Below are 18352 nucleotides of genomic sequence, written 5' to 3' on the forward strand. Positions count from 1 at the left end.
TTTCCAACACCACAGTTCAAAAGCATCAATTCTTTGGTGCTCAGCTTTCTTTATAGTCCCAACTCTCACATCCATATGTGATTACCAGAGAAAAGATAGCTTTGACTATGCAGACATTTGTCAGCAATGTAATCACAAACTGCTTTTTAATATGCTGTCTAGGTTTATCATAGCTTTTCTTCCAAAGAGCAAGTGTCTTTTAATTTCATGGGTGCAGTCAACATATGCAGAAATTTTGGAGCCCAAGAAAATAGTCTGTCACTGTTTCCATTTTTCCCCTGTCTATTTGCCATGAAGTGATTTAACTTGATACCATGATCTTTGTTTTTTGAATGTTGAGTTTTAAGCCAGCTTTTTCACTCTCCTCTTTCACTTTCATCAAGAGGCTGTTTAGTTCCTCTTTGCTTTCTGTCATAAGGGTGTTGTCATCTGCGTATCTGAGGTTATTGATATTTCTCCTGGCAGTCTTAATTCCAGCTTGTGCTTCATCCAGCCCAGCATTTTGCTTGATGTACTCTGCATAGAAGTTAAACAAGCAGGGTGAAAATATACAGCCTTGACATACTCCTTTCCTGATTTGGAACCAGTCTTTTGTTCCATGTCCAGTTTTAACTGTTGCTTCTTGACCTGCAAACATGTTTTGCAAGAGGCAGGTAAGGTGGTCTGGTATTCCCATCTCTTGAAGAATTTTCCAGTTTGTTGCGATCCACACAGTCAGAGGCTTTGCTGTAATCATTGAAGCCGAAGTAGATGTTTTTCTGGAATTTTCTTGCTTTTTCTATCATCCAGCAGATGATGGCAGTTTGATCTCTGGTTCCTCTGCCTTTTCTGAATCCAACTTTAACATCTGGAAATTCATGGTTCATGTACTGTTGAAGCCTAACTTCAAGAATTTTGAGCATTACTTTGCTGGTGTGTGAGATGAGTGCAATTGTGCAGTAGTTTGAACATTCTTTGGCATTGCCTTTCTTTGGAATGGAATGAAAACTGACCTATTCCAGTCCTGTGGCCATTGCTGAGTTTTCCAAATTTGCTGGCATATTGAGTGCAGCACTTTAAAAGCATCATCTTTCAGGATTTGACATAGCTCAGCTGGAATTCCATCATCTCCACTATCTTTGTTCTTGGTGATGATTCTAAAGCCTACTTGATTTTGCATTTTAGGATGTCTGGCTCTAGGTGAGTGATCACACCATTGTGGTTATCTGGGTCATTAAGGTCTTTTTGTATAGTTCTTCTGTGTATTATTGCCACCTCTTAATATCTTCTGCTTCTTTTAAGGACCGTATCTGTCCTTTATTGTGCTCATCTTTGCTTGAAATGTTCCCTTGTTATCTCTAATTTTCTTGAAGACATCTCTAGTCTTTCCCATTCTGTTGTTTTCCTCTATTTCTTTGCACTGGTCGCTGAGGAAGGCTTTCTTGTATCTTTTTGCTGTTCTTTGGAACTCTGCATTTAAATGGGTATATTTTTCCTTTTCTCCTTTGCCTTTCTCTTCTCTTCTTTTCTCAGCTATTTTTAAGGCCTCCTCAGACAACCATTTTGCCTTTTTGCATTTCTTTTTCTTGGGGATGGTCTTGATCACTGCCTCCTGTACAGTGTCATGAACCTCCATCCGTAGTTCTTCAGACACTGTCTATCAGATCTAATCCCTTGAATCTATTTGTCACTTCCTCTGTTTAATCGTAAGGGATTTGATTTAGGTCACTACCCTTATGGCAGAAAGTGAAGAGGAACTAAAAAGCCTCTTGATGAAAGTGAAAGAGGAGAGTGAAAAAGTTGGCTTAAAGCTCAACATTCAGAAAATGAAGATCATGGCATCCGGTCCCATCACTTCATGGGAAATAGATGGGGAAACAGTGGAAACAGTGTCAGACTATTTTTTTGGGCTCCAAAATCACTGCAGATGGTGACTGCAGCCATGAAATTAAAAGACGCTTACTCCTTGGAAGGAAAGTTAATGACCAACCTAGACAGCATATTAAAAAGCAGACATTACTTTGCCAACAAAAGTCTGTCTAGTCAGGGCTATGGTTTTTCTAGTAGTCATGTATAGATGTGAGAGTTGGACATAAAGAAAGCTGAGCGCCAAAGAATTGATACTTTTTCATTGTGGTGTTGGAGGAGGCTCTTGAGAGTCCCTTGGACTGCAAAGAGATCAAACCAGTGAGTTCTAAAGGAAATCAGTCCTGAATATTCATTGGAAGGACTGATGCTGAAGCTGAAAGTCCAATACCATGGCCACCTGATGTGAAGAGCTGACTTATTTGGAAAGACCCTGATGCTGGGAAAGATTGAGGGCAGGAGGAGAAGGGGACGACAGAGGATGAGATGGTTGGATTGCATCACCAACTCAATGGACATGAGTTAGGGTAGGTTCTGGGACTTGTTGTTGGACAGGGAGGCCTGGCATGCTGCAGCTCATGGGGTTGCAAAGACTCAGACACAACTGAGCGACTGAACTGAACTGAACTGAATAGAGGTTCTTCATCTTTGGCTGCAAAAATATAGTCAATCTGATTTTGGTATTGACCATCTAGTGATGTCCATATGTAGAGTCTTCTCTTGTGTTGTTGCAAGAGGGTGTTTGCTACCACCAGTGCGTTCTCGGAAAAACTCTGTTAGCCTTTTACCTGCTTTGTTTTGTACTCCAAGGCGAAATCTGTCTGTTACTCCAGGTGTCTCTTGACTTCCTGCTTTTGCATTCCAGTCCTCTATAATGAAGAGGACATCTTTTTTGAGTGTTAGTTCTAGAAGGTCTTGTAGATCTTCATACAACTGTTCAAGTTCAGCTTCTTCAGCATTATTGGTCAGGTTATAGACTTGTATTACTGTGATATTGAATGGTTTGCCTTGGAAACGAACAGAGATCATTCTGTTTTTTTTGAGATTGCATCCAAGTATTACATTTCAGACTCTTATGTTGGCTGTGATGGCTACTCCTGTTCTTCTAAGGGATTCTTGCCCACAGGAGTAGATATAATGGCCATCTCAGTTAAATTCTCCCATTCCTGTCCATTTTAGTTCACTGATTCCTAAAATGTTGATGTTCACTCTTGCCATCTCCTGTTTGACCGCTTCCAATTTGCCTTGATTCATGGACCTAACATTCCAGGTTCCTGTGCAATATTGCTTTTTATAGCATCAGACTTTACTTCTATCCCTGTCACATCCCCAACTGGGTGTTGTTTTTGCTTTAGCTCTGTGTCTTCATTTTTTGTGGAGTTATTTCTCTACTCTTCTCCAGTAGCATATAGGACACCTACCGACCTGGGAGTTCATCTTTCAGTGTCATACCTTTTTGCCTTTTCATTTTGTTGATGGGGTTCTCAAAGCAAGAATACTGAAGTGGTTTGCCATTCCCTTCTCCAGTGGACCACGTTTTGTCAGAACACTGCACAATGACCCGTCCATCTTGGGTGACCCCACACAGCATGACTCATAGTTTCATGGAGCTAGACAAAGCTGTCGTCCATGTGATCCATTTGGTTAGTTTTCTGTGATCGTGGTTTTCATTCTGTCTGCCCTCTGATAGATAGGGATAAGAGGCTTATGGAAGCTTCCTGATGGGAGAGACTGACTCAGGGGAAACTGGGTCTTCTTCTTATGGGTGGGGCCATGTTCGGTAAATCTTTAGTCCAGTTTTCTGTTAGTGGGCATAGCTGTGTTCCTCCTGGTTGCTTGACCTGAGGCCAATCTGTGGTGGAGGTAATGAAGATAATGGTGACCTCCTTCAAAAGGCCCCATGCACACACTGCTGCACTCATTGCCCCTGACCCTGCAGCAGGCCACTGCCGAACCTAGCCTCTGCTGGAGACTGCTGGACAGTGACGGGCATGTCTGGGTCAGTAACTTGTGAGGTCACTGCTCCTTTCTCCTGATTCCTGGTGCGTGGAAGGTTTTGTTTGTGCCCTCTAAGAGTCTGTTTGCCCAGTCCTGTGTAAGTTCTGGTGGCTCTATGGTGGGGTTAATGGTGACCTCCACCAAGGTTTTTGCCATACCCAGGTCTGCTGCACCCAGAGCCCCTGTGGCAGGCCACTGCTGACCCGTCCCTCCACAGGAGACACTCAGACACAGTTCTGGCTCGGTCTCTGTGGGTTGGGTGTACATTTTGTGCCCTTCTCCTGTCTGAGCAGCTCAGGCCCCCAGGTGCTTGGTGAGCATGCTGTCCCGAGGGGGCTGTGTGTCTCAATCACCTCCTGGTCCCAGTTGCTCAGTTTCCCAGGGGCACCATGAGAGTACCATATCAGGTGTGCTGTGTGTCTCTTCTGGAGAGCTGGTCTCACCCTAGACCCTCCTGGCCGATGTCAGCCGTCCAGGGTCTCAGGAAGTCAGCATTAGCAGCTGGGAGCCTCCTCACAGTTTGGTGGAAGATGTTGTCTCTGGGGGTGAGATTGTAGCAGTCCCTTGCCTTCCAGCTCTGGCTGTTGCAAGCCTGCCTCTGCCTCCAGGCATTCTCCTTTGGTATTCCCTCATTCCTTTGTTCTGTGAGCAGGCCAGGCTACCCGTTAGGTTGTTAGGTTAGAGCCTTTCTTGGGAATGTTCCCATTTCTGCATTTGTAGTTAGGTGTGTATTCTCTGGGGTTTTTTTTTTTTTCTTCTGGGTATGTTGCCTTCTGAGATTCCAAAAGTCCCCACACACCTGTCTGTGAGAGGGTTTCCTACTGTGTGGAAACTTCAGGACTCCCTCCCCAGGACAGGTCTCTGTCCCTAACTCTTTTGTATCTCTTTTTGTCTTTTGTATTTTGTCCTACCTCCATTTTGAAGAGATTGGGCTGCCTTTCTGGGTGCCTGGTGTCCTCTGCCAGTGTTCAGATGTTGTTTGGTGGAAGTTGCTCAGCATTCAGATGATCATTTGATGAATTTGTGGGGGAGAAAGTGGTCTCCCTATCCTATTCCTCCACCATCTTGAAGTATCTCCTTTTAGTTTTAATTAATTTTATTAATTGAGATCTTTAGTGTAATGGTTTATCTTATGTATCAACTTTGCCAAGCCATGTTGTCTAGATATTTGTTTGATTAAATATTATTCTGGATGTTTCTATGAAAGTGAATTTTGAATGAAATTCACATGTAAATCCATGGACTTTGAGTAAAGCAAATTACACTTCATAATGGGGGTGGGCCTCATCCAGTCACGTGAAGAGTCTGAGTAGAGAAAAGACTAACTGTCTTCCAGCAAGAAGAAATTTTCCCTCCAGATTGCCTTTGGACTCAAAACTGTAACATCAACTGTTCCTTGGTCCCCACCTTTCTTGCTTTCTTTGCAGTTTTTGGAGTTGAATTTCCACCATTGTGGAAGCCAATTCCTTAAAATAAATCAGTCTCCCCCTGCCACCAACACATGTATAATCACCGCCCCCCCCCCACCCCCCAGCCCATTCCTTTTCCGTTTTTGTGGAGAATTTTCAGTGATAAATTTAGATTGTTGTTCAGTCACTAAGTCATGTATGACTTTGCAACCCACGGACAACAGGCTTCTCTGTCCTCTGCTTTCTCCTGGACTTTGCTTAATTCATGTCCACTGAGTTGGTGATGCCGTTTAACCATCTCATTCTCTGTTGCCCCCTTCTCCTCCTGCCCTAGATCTTTCCCAGCATCAGATTCTTTTCCAGTGCATCGGCTCTTCCCATCACATGGCCAAAGTATTGGAGCTTCAGCAAAAGTTCTTCCAGTGAATATTCAGGTTAATTTCCTTTAGGATTGATTGGTTTGATCTCCTTGCTGACCAAGGAACTCTCAAGAGTCTTCTCCAGCTCTACAGTTCAAAAATATCAATTCTTCCATGCTCAGCCTTCTTTATGGTCCAACTCTCACATCATTACACGACTAATGGAAAAACCATAGCTTTGACTGTATGGACCATTGTTGGCAACACACTGTCTAGGTTTGTCATAGCTTACAGGGAGCAAGCATCTTTGAATTTCATGGCTGCAGTCATCATCTGCAGTGATTTTGGAGCCCAAGAAAATAAAATCTCACTGTTTCCATTTTTCTTCCATCTATTTGCTGTGAAGTGATGTGCCCAGATGTCATGATCTTAGTTGTTTGAATGTTGAGTTTTAAGCCAGCTTTTTCCACTCTGCTCTTTCACCCTCAAGAGGCTCTTTAGTTTCTCTTCACTTTCAGCCATTAGAGTGGTATCATCTGCGTATCAAGGTTGTTGATATTTCTCCTGGCGTTTTCATTTTTGGCTGCAAAGAACATAATCAGTTGGATTTCGATGTTGACTATCTGGTGATGTCCATATGTAGAGTAGTCTCTTAGATTGTTGGAATAGGGTGTTTGCTGTGATCGGCGTGTTCTCTTGACAAAACTGTTAGCCTTTGCCCTGCTTCATTTTATCCTCTGAGGCCAACCTTGCCTGTTATTCTGGGTATCTCTTGACTTCCTGCTTTTGCATTCCAATCCCCTATGATGAAATGGACATCTTTTTTTGGTGTTAGTTTTAGAAGGTGTTGTGGGTTTTTGTAAGACTGCTCAACTTTGCCTTCTTCGGCATCAGTGTTTGGGGAGTAGACTTGCATTACTGTCATGTTGGATGGTTTGCCTTGGAAATGAACCAAGATCATTCTGTCATTGTTCAGATTGCACCCAAATACTGCATTTTGGACTCTCTTTATTGACTGTGAGGGCTACTCCATTTCTTCTAAGGGATTCTTGCCCACAATATTAGATATAATGGCCATCTCAGTTAAATTCTCCCATTCCTGTCCAGTTTAGTTCACTGATTCGTAAGGTGTTAATGTTCAACCTTTCCATCTCCTGCTTGACCACTTCCAAGTTCCTATGCAATATTTTTTTTTTCTTTTTTTTTTTTAAATTTTATTTTTAAACTTTACATAATTGTATTAGTTTTGCCAAATATCAAAATGAATCCGCCCCTATGCAATATTGTTCTTTACAGCATCAGACTTTACTTTCACCTCCAGTCACCTCCACAGATGAGCATTGTTCCACCGAGGCCCCGCCGTTTCATTCTTTCTGGAGCTATTAGTAAGTGCCGTCTGTTCTTCCCAGTAGTGTATTGGACATCTTCCATCCTAGGGGGTCATCTTTCGTAGTATATTAGACATCTTCCCACCCGGGGGGCTCATCTTTTGGCGTCATATCTTTTTGCCTTTTCATATTCTCCGTGGAGTTCTCCAGGCAAGAATACTAGAGTCGGTTGCCATTTCCTCCTCCAGTGGACCATGTTTTGTCAGAACCCTTCACTATGACCCATCTGTCTTGGGTGACCTGGCATGGTTTTGGTCATAGATTTCGTTGTGTTATGCAAGCTCCTTCGCAACAACAAGGCTGTGATCCATGAAGGGGAATGTTCTTAGATACCTGTAGTTCTTTTTTTTTTACTTACAGTCTATTTTTTTTTTTAATTGAGAAGTCTGTATTAGTGAACAAGCTTTCTTCAAGGTAGTGATTAAAGTGAAAATAAAACACAGTTGAACTTATGTTGTGCAGTAGAATGCAGGAGTCTCTGGTGGCCCTGGGCCATTTAGGAGTGCTGCTCCAGCTGTGGTCCTGCCTGTGTGGGGAGAACTGCACAAAGGGGTTGCCTGTACCTCTAGCCTTCTGCTTACTCTGGACCTCAAGCATAGCGACTAAGCAAGAACAACTCCTCTTTCTGTAGGTCCTACACCTAGCACCTTCTGACAGTGCTTTGAGAGGAAATCTCATTGGGTGGTTGTGAAAAATCTTCTTACTGTACTAGAACAGGAGAGTGTTAAAGTCTTCTAGTCCTCATTTCATCTCCTGAAATCTGCTCTTCCCCTTCAGGGTGTTACCCTGGAACGTTAGGAAGATCAACTCCCTGACTCCTGTATCCCCATCTTTCCATTATCTGTGCTGTGTGTGTGTTCCATAATAGTTTATGTTCTGTTTGTTTGCTCTCTGTAAACTTTTGAGCCCTGTGTTAATGGAAAGAAGAAATGACATACTTAACCTTTTGTCTCAGAGCTTGTTGTGGAGCTATTCTTGGTTGTTTTTGTATCCTCAAGTGACTGCCTCCTGCGTTTGCTATTGTAAACGTTCTTGTTTATGCTCCTGAGAGTAAAACTTGAGTTGTGTTTAGTGATGCTTCTTGTCTGCTTCCTGGTGATGAAAGATTATATTGCTGATGTTATATTAGCATTTTGTATTTTTATTTGTAATATTTACAATGAGATTTGCTTCAGAGGTTGACAGACTTACTCTAAACGGCCAGGGGACCCACTTTTGGGACCCTGCAGTTGTGCCAAAGCAGCCATACACAAAACTTCACGTTGAAATGTAAAGTTTTTATAATGTTTTCATTAGAAAATATTCTTTTGATTACTTTTCAGCCATTTAAGATGTGAAATCTTTACTTAGCTTTCAGACCGTACATGAGCCAGCTTCAGGCTGGAGTTTGCCCCCAGCCTTGTAGGCAGACCCTATGGTGTGTAGGGCCCAGCAGTTACAGCCTACACTGCGTTCTAGCCCAAGCTCTTTGCCTGAACTGTACTGTGAGGTGCAGTATCTTTTGCATCTGTGAACAGGAGACAGAAGCCTGCCTGCTGGAAGAATTTTTTGTAAGGATTAAAAAGAATAATGCTCTGCTGTATGGCCAGGTACTTTGTATTGTACACTTCAGCTTATTTTCACTTTTCTTGTGCTGTTTCATTTTTGTCCCCCTTCTTCAGTCCTGCTTTTTTGAAATGTGATCTGTCTTGGTGAATATTCAATGTATACTTTAAAAAGAAGGCATGTTCTACTCTTACTGGATAGCTTGTTGTATAAAGTGTTGATCACATCTGTTTGGTTTATGCTTATGATTTTCAGTTCCTTATCAGTGCTGGTTTTCTCTCTGCTTGTTTTGTTACTGACAGGGTAGTATTGGTGTCTCTAACATAATTGTGGATTTGTCCATTTTTCCTTTTAGTTGTTGTTTTGTATGTTTTGGGGCTTTATTTTGACTTCATACACATGTAAGGTTGTTATGTTTTCTTTGGTGAATTTACTGCTTTATTATTATGTTATATTCTGCTTTATCTCCAGTAATTTTCTTTTCTCTGGCATCCGTTTTATATGATATTAAAATAGTCATTTCAACTTTCTTTTGATTAGTATTGTTTGGTATATATATATTTTCCATTTATTTACTTCTAATCTCCTTATATTTTTATATTCCTAGTGAGTTTTGTAGAGATTGCATGTAGTTGGGTCATTTTTAGAAAATCCATTGTGACAGTCCATCTTTTGTGTTCAGATCATTTATAGTATAATTCATGATATGTTTAGATTTTAAGACTTCTCGTCTTACTATTTGTTTTCTGTTTCTGCTCTGTTTTCTGTTTCTCTCACCTACCTTTTTTGGATATTGGAACATTGTTTTTAAGTTGTTGCTGCTGCTCAGTCCTGTCTGACTCTTTGCGACCCCATAGACTGCAGCACACCAGGGTTCCCTGTCCTTCACCACCTCCTGGAGCTTGCTCAAACTCATGTCCATTGAGTGAGTGATACCATTCAACCATCTCTTCCTCTGTTGTCCCCTTCTCCCTTCAATCTTTCCCAGTATTAGGGTCTTTTCTAATGAGTCAGCTCTTTGCATCAGGTGGCCAAAGTATTGGAGCTTCAGCATTAGTATCAGTCCTTTCAATGCCTATTCAGGATTGATTTCCTTTAGGATTGACAGGTTTGATCTCCTTGCAGTCGAGGGGAGTCTTCTCCAACACGACAATTCAAAAGCATCAATTCTTAGGCTCTCAGCCTTCTTTATGGTCCAGCTCTGACGTCCATACATGACTACTGGAAACATAATAGCTTTGACTGTATGGACCTTTTTGGCAAAGTAACGTCTGTGCTTTTTAATTTGCTGTCTAGGTTTGTTATAGCTTTCCTTCCACGGAAGAAGCAGCTTTAATTTCATGGCTGCAGTCACTGTCAGCAGTGATTTTGGAGCCCAAGAAAATAGTCTATCACTGTTTCCATTTTTTCCCCATTTATTTGCCATGAAATGATGAGACTGGATGCCATGATCTTAGTTTTTTGAATGTTGAATTTTAAGTCAGCTTTTTCGCTCTGCTCTTTCACCTCATTAAGAGGCTCTTTAGTTACATTACAAAAATAATCTATGTTTTGTTGGATTTATTTTTTATTCCCTTTTTTCTTTATGGGCCACGTTGTATGGCTTGCAGGATCTCATTTCCCAACCAGGGACTGAACCCAAACCCTTGATGGTGAGAGTGCAGAGTCCCAACCACTGGACTGCCAGGGAATCCTTGATATTTCTGTAAATAAAAGAGGTACCTTTAACCATAGCTATGGCATGACGTTGAGGGAATGGGACATAAGTAGTATACTGTGACAAGGGCTTTTTCTTTGGCCTCAGGGGCAGAACGTTGAGTTAATTATACTTGTCAGTTCCTGACACACTATTTCCAAATCGATATTTTTAAGTGTTTTTCTGTCTAATGAATTTGTTTTTGTGTTTTTATTTTATTTTATTTTTTTTGTGTGCTTTTATTTTAAATACACTGGTATTTAAAACATACTCGTGTACAGTGTTCACACATTATGCTATGTCTGAGGTGCGTTAGATTGCTGTGAGCCTTTGTCTCCATGTCTCCCGTCACAGGCCTGTCCCAGAGCTCTGTGGGCATGTGCCTGGAGGCGACTGCTGGACCTCCCGTGCCCTAGATTGCTCTTCAGGTGGGCTGTGGGCGCGACTCCTCCACAGCTGTGTCTGAAGATTTGTGCCTCCAGCTCCACATTTCTCCTGACACTTGGCATTATTTAGTTATTGAACTAAATAATAATAGCCCTCATCATCGAGGGCTTAATCCCTGGCATCTGTTGTTCTAGGCCCTTGGGAAACAGAGCAAAACCAGATGGAAAAGGAATAAAAGGTTCTGCCTTGGAGCTTTTATTTTAGCTTTCTAACAGTTGTGAGTTTGGTGAGTGTAAAGTAATATTTCATTGTTTTAATTTATACTTTTTCTAAGTATGAATTTAGTATCTTTTCATAGCATTAGCTTTTTGGGGTTGCTTCTGTTGGACATTTGATATTTTTCTTATAGAATGTCAGAGTTTCTTTTATACCTTGTTGGTTTTAGATACTCTTTACTATCTGTGATATGATACACTCTTTTTTCACAGATGTAGATGTAATAGTGGATGCTAAATAACAACACAGGTTTGAACTATGCAGGTCCACATATGAGCAGATTTTTTTTCAGTAGTAAGTACTATGGTACTGCATGATCGGTGGTTTGAATTGCTGGATATGGAAGAACTGTGGATTTTTGACTGCACATGTTCAAGAGTCAACTGTCTATTTCTAATTACTATTTAGGAAATAGTTTCTATTATTTAGAAAATAGTTCATTTAGTAGCGGTCTTCTAGGATAGGATACATTTACACTTCAAGGTGAATATTAGTTCTCTCTTAACTTGCTAAGTAAGGAGTTTCATAACAATTTTTCTTAGGCCAACTAGTCAGTGGCCTAAAGTTGTGGTACTCAGTTTACTTCTGTATTGCAGCATTGCTGAATTACTATTTCAGTTGGTAGTGGCCCTGTGTAACATTGGTTCTCAGTTGGTGTGGGGTAGGGCAGTGTATAGAGTTGAAGATGATTTTTGAATCATATTCCCATTCCATGTCCTCCCTTACTGTGGACACACTGCAATTGGAAATCACTGGATAAAAACAATTAATGTTAATATCAAAGACTTAAGATTTTTAGTTGAGAAATATAGTAGGAAATCGATAGTATGTCTTGGAAGACATACGTCAAAGAACAGTTTGAATGATATTTTGATTTTTCAAATGAAAAGAGTCACTGGGCCATTCATTACTTCTTAAATCACACTGTATGTTATGTTGATGAGTCATGTAATTTTTTCTTCCCAATTGTCAAATGGTCAGCTAATGATGTGTGTTGCAACTTAACTTTTCCATTTTTTGGGTGAAAATTTGCAAAGAGACTGGCAAGTGTTATGTTACATTTTAAAAAGCAATTTATATACTTAAATTTATAAAAAATTTTCCAGATGATGGTGTTGATACTCAGATTGGAACAAAGAAAGAAGATCTGAATGACAAAGAGAAAAAAGAAGAGGAAGAAACTCCTGCACCTGCATATAGGGCCAAGTCAATCCTAGAGAGCTGGGTATGGGGTAAGCAACCAGGTATGAAGATCTACTCAAATTCTAGTTCTTTGAAATGAATGGCTTGGCATTCATTTTCTAGATAAAGTAGATGGACTTTATTTTTGTCATGGGATTTTTAAAAATTAAACTTAAATTTTTATATTTTAGTAGTGCGCTCAGTCACTTGGTTGTATCTGACTCTTTGCCACTGTATGGACTGTAGCCCACCAGGCTCCTCTGTCCATGGGATTTTCCTGGAAAGAGTACTGGAGTGGGTTTGCATTTCCTCCTCCAAGTTTATATTTTAGTAGACTGTGCATAGCATACATTTTACCATTTCAGTCAGTTTTAAGCGTACCGTTTAGTGACATTAAATACATTCACACTGTTGTATACCATCCATTTCCAGAGCCTCTTTATCTTCTGAAACGGAAACTTCCCTTCCTTGCCTTGGAAATCACTTTCTGTCTTTAGGATTTTGACTAGTCTAGTTACCTCATTTAAGATGGTTGCCATCCAGCCATCTCATCCTCTGTCGGCCCCTTCTGCTGCTTTCAATCCTTCCCGGCATCAGGGTCTTTTCCAGTGAATCAGCTGTTTGTATCAGAGGGCCAAAGTATTGGAGTTTCAGCTTCAGCATCTGTCCTTCCAGTGAATATTCAGGGTTGATTTCCTTTTGAATTGACTGGTTTGATCTCCTAACTGTCCAAGGTTAATACATGATATTTGTTTTTCTCTTTCTGACTTAACTTCACTCTGTATAATAGGCTCTAGGTTCATCCACCTCAGTTCACCCGAGTCACATTTGTTCCTTTTTATGGCTGAGTGATATTCCTTTGTGTATATGTACTGTTGCCCATATATACTTCTTTATCCATTCATCTGTCAGTGGACATCTAGGTTGCTTCCATGTCCTGGCCATTGTAAGTAGTGTTGCGACAAACATTGGGGCGCATGTGTCTTTTAGAATTGTGGTTTTCTCTGCCCATTTTTTAATTGAATTGGTTTTTTGTTTTAATGTTGAGTGAGATTTTGTACATTAATCCTTATTGGATATATTGTTTATAAATATCATCTATTCAGTGGGCAGCTTTATCATTTTGTTGATAGTTTTCTTCACTGTGCAGAAGCTTTTTAGTTTGATGAGGTCCCATTAGTTTATTTTTGCTTTTGTTTCCCTTGCCTGAGGAAACATATCCAGAAAGATATTGCTAGGACCAGTGTCAAAGAGCATATTGCCTAGTTTTTCTAGAAGTTTCATGGTTTCAGGTCTTTCATACAAGTCTTATAGTTTAAAATCAGGGAGCATGATACCTCTAGCTTTGTTCTATCTCAAAAATATTTTAAATATTTGAGATTTTTTGTTTATGTTTCTGTACAAATTTTAGGATTATTTGTTCTAGTTCTTTAAAAAATGTCATTGAAATTTTGATAGGAATTGCATTGAATCTGTAGATGGGTGGTATGGTCATTTAAGTAATATTAATTCTTTCATTATATGAGCACAGTATGTCTTACATTGTCAGGTTCCTTTATCAGTGTCTTACAGTTTTTTAACTACAGTTCTTTTACCTCCTTAGATTTATTCTTAGCTATTTTATTCTTTTTGATGCAGTTGTCATTAGGACCCTTTTTCCTAATTTCTCATTCTGATAGTTCATTGTGAATAGAAATGCAACAGGTTTGTGTTTATTAATTTTGTATCCTAAAACTTTACCAAATTCATTGACGAGTTCTGATAATTCTTCTGAGTGTCTTCAGGATTTTATGTCATGACATTACAAGCAGTGACAGTTTTACTTATTCCTTTACAGTTTAGATTACTTTTTCTTCTTTGCTGTGGCTAGAACTTCAAATACAGTGTTGAAAAAATGTTGTGAGAGTGGGTATCCTTGTACCTTATATTAGAGGAAATGTTTCAGCTTTTCAGCATTGAGTATGTTGGTGCTGCTGCTGCTGCTGCTAAGTCGCTTCAGTCGTGTCCGACTCTGTGCGACCCAGTGGATGGCAGCCCACCAGGTTCCCCCGTCCCTGGGATTCTCCAGGCAAGAACACTGGAGTGGGTTGCCATTTCCTTCTCCAGTGCATGAAAGTGAAAAGTGAAAGTGAAGTCGCTCAGTCGTATCAGACTGTTCGCGACCCCAAGGACTGCAGCCTACCAGGCTCCTCTGTCCATGGGATTTTCCAGGCAAGAGTACTGGAGTGGGGTGCCATTGCCTTCTCTGGAGTATGGTGTTAGCTCTGGGCTTATCATATATAGCCTTTATTACATTGACGTATGTTCCCTCTTTACCCACTATATTGAGAGTATTTATGAGAAATGTGTATTGAGTTATGGCAAATGCTTTTTCTGCATCTATTGAGGTGATTATATGATATTTATCCTTCAGTTTGTTACTATTGTATAGCACATTGATTGATTTGTGGATGTTGATCTATTTTTGTATCCGTGGAAAGCGTCTGCCTGGAATGCAGGAGACCCGGGTTCGATCCCTGGGTCGGGAAGATCCCCTGGAGAAGGAAATGGCAACCCACTCCAGTACTCTTGTCTGGAGAATCCCATGGAGGGAGGAGCCTGGTAGGCTACAGTCCATGGGGTCGCAAAGAGTCGTACACGACTGAGCGACTTCACTCACTCATGATTCTTTTAATGTATTGTTGATTTTTTTGATGAATATTTTGTTGAATATTTTTGCATCTGTGAACATCAGGGTAATTGTGCTGAAATTTTCTTTTCTGGTGGTTGTCCTGTCTGTTTTTGGTATCAGGGTAATCCTGGTCTTATAAAATGAGTTTGGAAGTATTCCGTCCTTTTTTTTTTCGTTTTTTCCTTTATCCTTGGAAGAATTTGAGAAGAATTGGAATTAATTCTTCTTTGAAGGTTTTGCATAATTCCCCAGTGAAGTCCTTTGGTCCTGGAGTTTGTTTGTTGGGAGGTTTTTGATGAATAATTCAGTCTCCTTACAGGTTATTGGTCTGGTCATATTTTCTATTTCTTAATGATTCAGTCTTGAAATTTTATATGTTTCTAGGAATTTATTTCATCTAGTCTTCAGTTGGTGTATAGTTGTATTTCTCTGGTGCCAGTTGTAACAGTTCCTTTTATATTTATGATTTTATTTATTTGGGCCCTCTCTGTTTCTTGGTGATTCTAGCTAACAGTTTGTCAGTTTTATCTTTTCAAAAAACAGCTGTTGGTTTTATTGATCTTTTATATCATCTTTTTATTCTCTTTGAATTGTTCCCACTCTTACCTTTATTGTTTCCTTCCATCTGATAACTTCGGGCTTCATTTGTTCTTTCTTTTCATTTTTTTTTTTTTTTTGAGTTTATTGAGGTGTTTACTTAGGTTATTTAGTTTCTTGTTTGAGATTTTTCTTTTTTTCTTTTTCTTTTTTTGGGGTAGACATTTATCTTTCTGAACTTCCCTGTTAGAACTGCTCTTGCTGTATCTGGTAAGTTTGGTAGGTTGCAGTTCTGTTTTTCTTTGTCTGAAGGTATTTTTAAAAATTTCTCTTTTGATTTCTTCACTGACCCATTATTCTTCAGTGGCATGTTGTTGCATCTCCATGTGTTGTGAATTTTCCAGTTTTCTTTTTGTAATTGATTTCCAATTTCATAACTTAATAGTTTGGAAAGATTCTTGATGTGATTTCAGTCTAATGAAGTTTATTGTGGCCTAATATGTTTTTTGTTATGGAGAATGTTTCATGTGCGCTTGAGAAGAACGTGTATTCTGTTACTTTTGGATGGAATGAACTGTATATTAACTGTTAAGGCCGTCAGGTCTTACGTTGTCATTTAAGTCTGATGTTATTTTAGTGATTTTTCTGTCTGAATGATTTATCTGTTGATGTAAGTGAGTCTTGTACTATTATTGTATAGCAATTGATTTCTCTTTTTAGGTCTGTTAAGATTTGCTTTGTAAATGGTTATGCCTATGTTAGATGTATAACTATTTTACAAATGTTAGTCCTTTTGTTAGACTCACCTCTTTATCATTACGTAATGCTCTTCTTTGTCTCCTGTTACAGTTCTGTTTTAAAATTTATTTATCTAATCTAAGTGTAGGTACCCCAGGTTTCTTTAGGTTTTCATTTGCATGGAGTATCTTTTTCCATCCCTTCATTTTCAGTCTGTGTGTTGTCCTTGTCTGAAGATAGTCTTTTGTAGGTAGAATATAGGTGACTCTTATTTATTTTTAAAAAACTTTATTTTGTATTGGGGTATAGCTGATTAACAGTGTTGTGACAGTTTCAGGTGACCAGCAAAGAGGCTCAGTCATGCATGCACGTGTATGCATTCTCCTCAGACTCACTTCCTATCTGGGCTGCTACATAACATCGAGTAGGTCCCGTGTGACATACCTACAGTAGGTCTTTGTTGGTTATCCATTGTAAGTATAGCAGTGTGCCCATGTCCATCTCAGACTCCCTGGACTTGCTAGATTTCAGTGTCTGCTTCCTCCCCGTTTGGCAGGTTTGTACCTGTGTTACATTGCATCGCTTCTCTGCGCCTTTCTCCGCTTCTTCTCCTTCTGGGGCCCTGCAAATGTTAGTCTGCTTGATGTTGTGTCATGTATCCCTTAAGCTGTTTCCGCATTTTTTTATTCTTTTTTCTTTTTGTTGATCTGATTAGGTGAATTACCCTGTCTTTGAGTTCACTGAGCCTTTCTGCTGCTTCATGTAATGTGCTGGTGAATCCTTCTAGCATAGTTTTAGTTCAGCGCGGTTTTATTTTTTGCAGTGTATTTTTGGTCTTGATTCAGATTGGGCAACTTCCAGCTTTTAATTTTTTTTTTCCATTCTACTGTTGAGCCTTTTCACTGAACTTTTTATTTTGGTTCCAAAATTTCCATTTGGTTCTTTTTTTTTTTTTTTAAAGACATCTTTTTTGACTTAGGTTTTCTATTTTCTCACGTTTCAAGTGTGTTTTTGGTTTTGAGGCATTTTTAATCTGTGGCTTCTTTAAAATCTTTCTCAGAGTATTCTAATGTCTCTGTCATCTTGGTTTTTCCATCTGTTGATTGTCTTTTGAAAATTAATTTTGAGATCTTCCTAGTTCGTGATGTGGTGAGTAACTTTCTGTTGAAACACAGGCATCTTCATGTTATATCCTGAGACTATTGCACTGGCTTTCTGTGACACCATTCTGACAGAGCAAGAAGGTGCTGTACTTTGTTAATGTCAGGAGGGGATTGGAGTTCTGCTGGCTCCCCACATGGTCTCATGATTTATTTCTGTGTGTGTATGTAAACACTCACCAACTTGTTTCAAAGTATCCTGCAAAAACTGACTGATTTCTTGGCATTAGGAGTTGGACAGGGCAAGCAGATGTAGAACAGTCAGGAAGGAGAGCAGGCAGATGCTCAAGAGCATATGTGCTTTCTCTAAGTTTCACAGTTATCTCTGGATTTTGTAGCTAAGCAGATGAGAGACTTTATCATTTCATGGTAGAGAATGCAATGACTGGAAGGTGCCATCTGTTAGACCTGATCTCTGGAAGAAATTCTGATGAGCTGTCCTTGGCAATGCCATTTCAGTGACGTCTCCTGTGTGTCTACAGGGAATCAGGCATCTCTCAGTGGTGGGCCAACAGTGATTCTGCAAGGATGCCTGTGAAGGCTAGGGATAGTATCTCACATATAAACCTTTCTACTTCATCTTGAGCCTAATGTGGAGTTTAAAAGATATATATGTTTTTTAAAGTATTTTTCATCTAGATTTTGTAATGATGGGCTGTTTTAGCTAGTGGAACTTTCCATACTTGGAATCCAGCCTCTGGTGTCTGAATGTGTGTCTCTGTGCCATAGTGCCTGTGCTTGGTGAGAGAAGCTTTGTCCTGGTGGCCTCCCTAAAGAGAGGTGAGGTGTGTCCATCTGATGCCTTCTGTGATCTCCTTTCTCATGGGAAAAGCATGTTGAGGTCATGGGTAGCTGAGAAGTAGGTGTCTTCCATATAGGGACATTCACTAGGTATGTGGCTGTTGTCTCTTGGGATATAAAGCTATCAGGGTGTTGATTGGTTTAGCCTCATAACTAATCAGCATTAGCGATAGAACAAAAAGAACAGGACACCCCTGCTCTGGTCACCACTGGGTACTGTACTGTTATAAGGGATTGGTGGAAGGTAACTTATATTTCAACTTTAGACAGCTTTATGATTAATTGCTAGATGAGACTCCTTTTAATTATTTTCATTCATGTAACTTTCTTCTAGGTACCTAAAAAAAGTCCTAAACTGTG

General features: G+C 39.9%; 1 protein-coding gene across 6 annotated transcripts in view; it reads left to right on the top strand.

Moving 5' to 3' along the window:
- HERC2 (HECT and RLD domain containing E3 ubiquitin protein ligase 2) overlaps positions 1-18352 on the top strand; it is a 238480-nt gene that overhangs the window by 22657 nt on the left and 197471 nt on the right. For all 6 annotated transcript variants that reach the window (XM_070360163.1, XM_070360169.1, XM_070360174.1 and 3 more), the window contains one exon: positions 12010-12147. In XM_070360163.1, the coding sequence (XP_070216264.1) occupies positions 12010-12147 (138 nt within the window). The remainder of the gene's footprint in view (positions 1-12009; positions 12148-18352) is intronic.

This window comes from Bos mutus, chromosome 2, assembly GCF_027580195.1.
Source record: "Bos mutus isolate GX-2022 chromosome 2, NWIPB_WYAK_1.1, whole genome shotgun sequence".
NCBI classification, from domain to species: domain Eukaryota; kingdom Metazoa; phylum Chordata; class Mammalia; order Artiodactyla; family Bovidae; genus Bos; species Bos mutus.